At 26.8% G+C, this 3,537-nt stretch overlaps 1 protein-coding gene across 1 annotated transcript; it reads left to right on the top strand.

Annotated features, from left to right (window-relative positions):
- Positions 1-558: 558 nt before the first annotated feature.
- On the top strand, positions 559-3,144 carry LOC108987232 (histidine-containing phosphotransfer protein 4-like). The gene is made up of 6 exons (XM_018960115.2): positions 559-635; positions 1,202-1,338; positions 1,631-1,705; positions 1,829-1,900; positions 2,536-2,608; positions 2,879-3,144. Exons 1-6 carry the CDS (start codon positions 582-584, stop codon positions 2,912-2,914), a joined length of 447 nt encoding a protein of 148 aa, XP_018815660.1. The 5' UTR covers positions 559-581; the 3' UTR covers positions 2,915-3,144.
- Positions 3,145-3,537: the final 393 nt, after the last annotated feature.

Below are 3,537 nucleotides of genomic sequence, written 5' to 3'. Positions count from 1 at the left end.
TCTCTTAATAAAACCCAAAATGTACTATTCAGTTTATTACCAAACAATAATACTACATGAAGTTTAGATCAATCTCTCTTGTTTACAAAATCATAATTTCATTTTTATTTTATTGTGTTAAAGAAATATCACAACCTATAATTAATGGGTCTTGTTTTATAATCATTGCTATTAATAAAAACATAGAACGAGAAATGGATCCAAAGAAAATATGCCTTATGATTAAAAAATAAATAAAGTGTTATATTCTGCTTATTATTTCTCTTAATATGACATGGACAGCACTATCAGATTAAGTGATCTATCTTAACGGTAAATTCAGTAGCATTTTCCTTATCAAGTGATTATAGAAAAACCGATGAACTCTAGAGATAGCAAATATTAAGATAATGAAATTTGAACCATTTAATTAAAATGGTTAACTAAGATAATGAAATTTGAACCATATAATCCATCTTAAAAAATTCAAATACAAGTTATTTTTGAAATTTAAACGTTAAACTAACTACCTTTTTTTTCTCCTATATATTCAGTACTACGTGAGTCTGTTTTAATTAATTTCCTATCTGTTTTTCTCAAGAATGGAGCTCTTGAGGCAACAGATTGCTACTGCGAGGCAATCCCTTTTCTCTGAGGTATTTTCTCTTATTTTGCAAAGAAATTCTATTTATAGTTTTAGCTTTTCATTTATTTTCGATGTTATATATATATATATATATATATATATGTGTGTGTGTGTGTGTAGGCGCCTTTTGGTCTCAAAAAATCATTTACTTCTATAAGATGATCAGTAATTTCAAGTTTGAGGTGGATTCAACATTATTTACATATGCTTGCTAGAAATCCTTCTTATTTCTTGCTCTTTTTTTTTTCCCTAATTCATTTTAATTAATTTCAGTACGGGATGATTTTTTTTATTATTATTATGTATGCTTTTGGTTTTTTCTTTTTTTTTGGTCTCATAATTCCGTATTATAAATCAAAAAAATGACTTCTATATATGCATGTGATTTTGCATATGTCACACCAAAATTTATTGTAATTATGTTAATGTATGTGAAATAGAAAATTCATGATCTTATCTAAAATATATATATATATATATATATATCAAATGTTCTGAATGAAATTTCCTCCATTCAGAAAAACGTTTTTAGGAATACAGTACTCCTAAAGAATCAGAAATGACTACTTGTTGCAGGAAATCCTCGACATGAGCCAATTCATGCAATTGGAGCGACTTGAGGATAAAGACAGCCCCAACTTTGTGGAACAAACTTTGTCCTTGTATTTCAGTGATGCAACCAAGTCCATCGCTGCCATAGAACAAGCACTCATGTAAGTGTGTATATATATATATATATAATATAACAATTTTTAAATCTTGTAAAGTAAATTATTTTTATAATATTGAGCAATGTTAGATATAGTCATAGAGTGCGCAAATGTCGCACAATCCTTAACTTGTAAAAGAATGTACGTGGTTCATTATTAAAAAATAATTTTTTTATTATATGAATATCATATTTACTTATATTTTTCAAAGAAATTACACGACACTTGTGTATTCTACGACTATAAATATAATTTATCATAATTTACGATTGGTTTATATGTAATTTGAATGTAGGCCGAGTGAAGTAGTACTCCCGGATTTCAAAGAGCTGGACATACAGCTTCATCGGCTCAAAGGCAGCACTGTCAGGTAAATTATATATATTAAATTAAGCTTCTAATTAATTAATTAATTAGAAATCATGATTCTTCATTATTCTTTATATATATAATGTCTTAAAGAATTTTATATTATTGTTATAATTATTCTCAGCGTTGGTGCTAATATGGTGTTGAAAAGAGTCATTAAAGCATTGGAATGTTGCGGGAAGGGTGACATGGAAGGGTAATTAAGTTTCTATTTACTCTATTAATTGTATGAGTTTTCTGTGATAGTAGTACTAAATTAATTAAGGCTTAGTTTGTTTTCACAACTCTTATCATCTTATCTAATCGTTATAATTTTTTTAAATTTTTACATAAAATAAAATAAACAATTAAATTTTTTCAAATCTTAAAATAAAAATACTATTAAAAAAATATATTCTGACAATATTTTATTTAACTTTTAAATTAAATCTTACTCATAACATCTCATCTGTGAAAATAAACGAGGCCTGACTTGATATAACTCTAGATCTTATCCATATTTATAATCTCTTTTTCCCAAAGTTAATAATTTTCCTAAACCGGATAGAATTTTATCCTAAACTGGGTTTCATATATCCCATTATCAAAAAAAAATATACGTGCTTTTCACATACTCAAGAGACATTAATATAATTTCTTAATTAAATAGATTCAAGAAAGTTTGGAAGAAAACTAGGTATAGGTACTCCTTCTGAACAAGTCAAAGAGATAGAATAATTTATGACTCCAATTAATAGGATTACGTACCATTTTATTGTTTTTGTAAATTAGTACCATACATTACATATTTGCAAGTGGCTTATGGAATGTATTTTCATGGAGTACTACTAGATGCAAGGCTGCAGTTCGGATATTGAAACAAGACCACAACACCCTGAGGAACAGACTCCAAACTTATTTTCAGGTCTCCTCTCTCTCTCTCTCTCTCTCTCTCTCTCCAAAACGCATACGTACACAGAAAAAGAAAAATAATGTAATTGTCATGTAATTATTTTTTAAAAAATAAATAAATACGATATTTATATAAAAAAATTAATTTTTTAATTATAGATCTTATTTTTTTTTAAAATAACTATACAATATTTACACACTCTATAATTATATGTAATATTACGCTATAGAAAATATTTAGTATTAATTTACTTGATTGATCTCGTGTTTGGGTGTTTTGCAGTTGCTACAAAGTCAGGCTAGATTTGCCGAGACATGACTTGAACCCCCCAAGAGATTGGGTCCTATAAATAAAAAAGAGGGGTCAAGATTTTTAATTAGCGGAGCTTGTTAATTGGACTTTGGGTTCCTTATAATAAAAGCGGTGGAAAGTCATTTCTTTAGAAACCCTCGTATGTATGTTACTTTAATTTTGGGAGAATTTGTCACCTTTAATTAGTAAGTTCCATGGTTTTGGAATTATAGTAAAATCTTCCTCTTTGTCTTTAATTTTTCTGTTTTTTTTTTTATAAATGATTGTTTTATATATGAAACTAAATCATTTCAATTAACGTGATTAAAAAAATAAGAGCTTTATTATGTATCACATCACATACCACACATTACATTTGTTTTTGTTTTTATTTTTTATTTTTTTTGTTTTATTTATGTTATATAAACTAATTAAATTCTTCTACTCATTATTCCTATGCTACATATTTATTAAGAAAAAAATAAAAAGATAAAAAAATTGTACAGTATTTGATTTATGATATAGAATCTTATAGGCCGGATGATAAATAGAATTTTTAAAAAAAATAATTTATCAATTTTTATGCGATTGGGCATGACTTCCAGGAAATAGTCTCGATCCTAAAGGTGTCATGGTCAAAAATGGGTGCT

The sequence above is a fragment of the Juglans regia genome, chromosome 1 (assembly GCF_001411555.2).
Source record: "Juglans regia cultivar Chandler chromosome 1, Walnut 2.0, whole genome shotgun sequence".
Lineage (NCBI taxonomy): Eukaryota > Viridiplantae > Streptophyta > Magnoliopsida > Fagales > Juglandaceae > Juglans > Juglans regia.
This window is presented reverse-complemented; position numbering and strand designations above follow the sequence as displayed.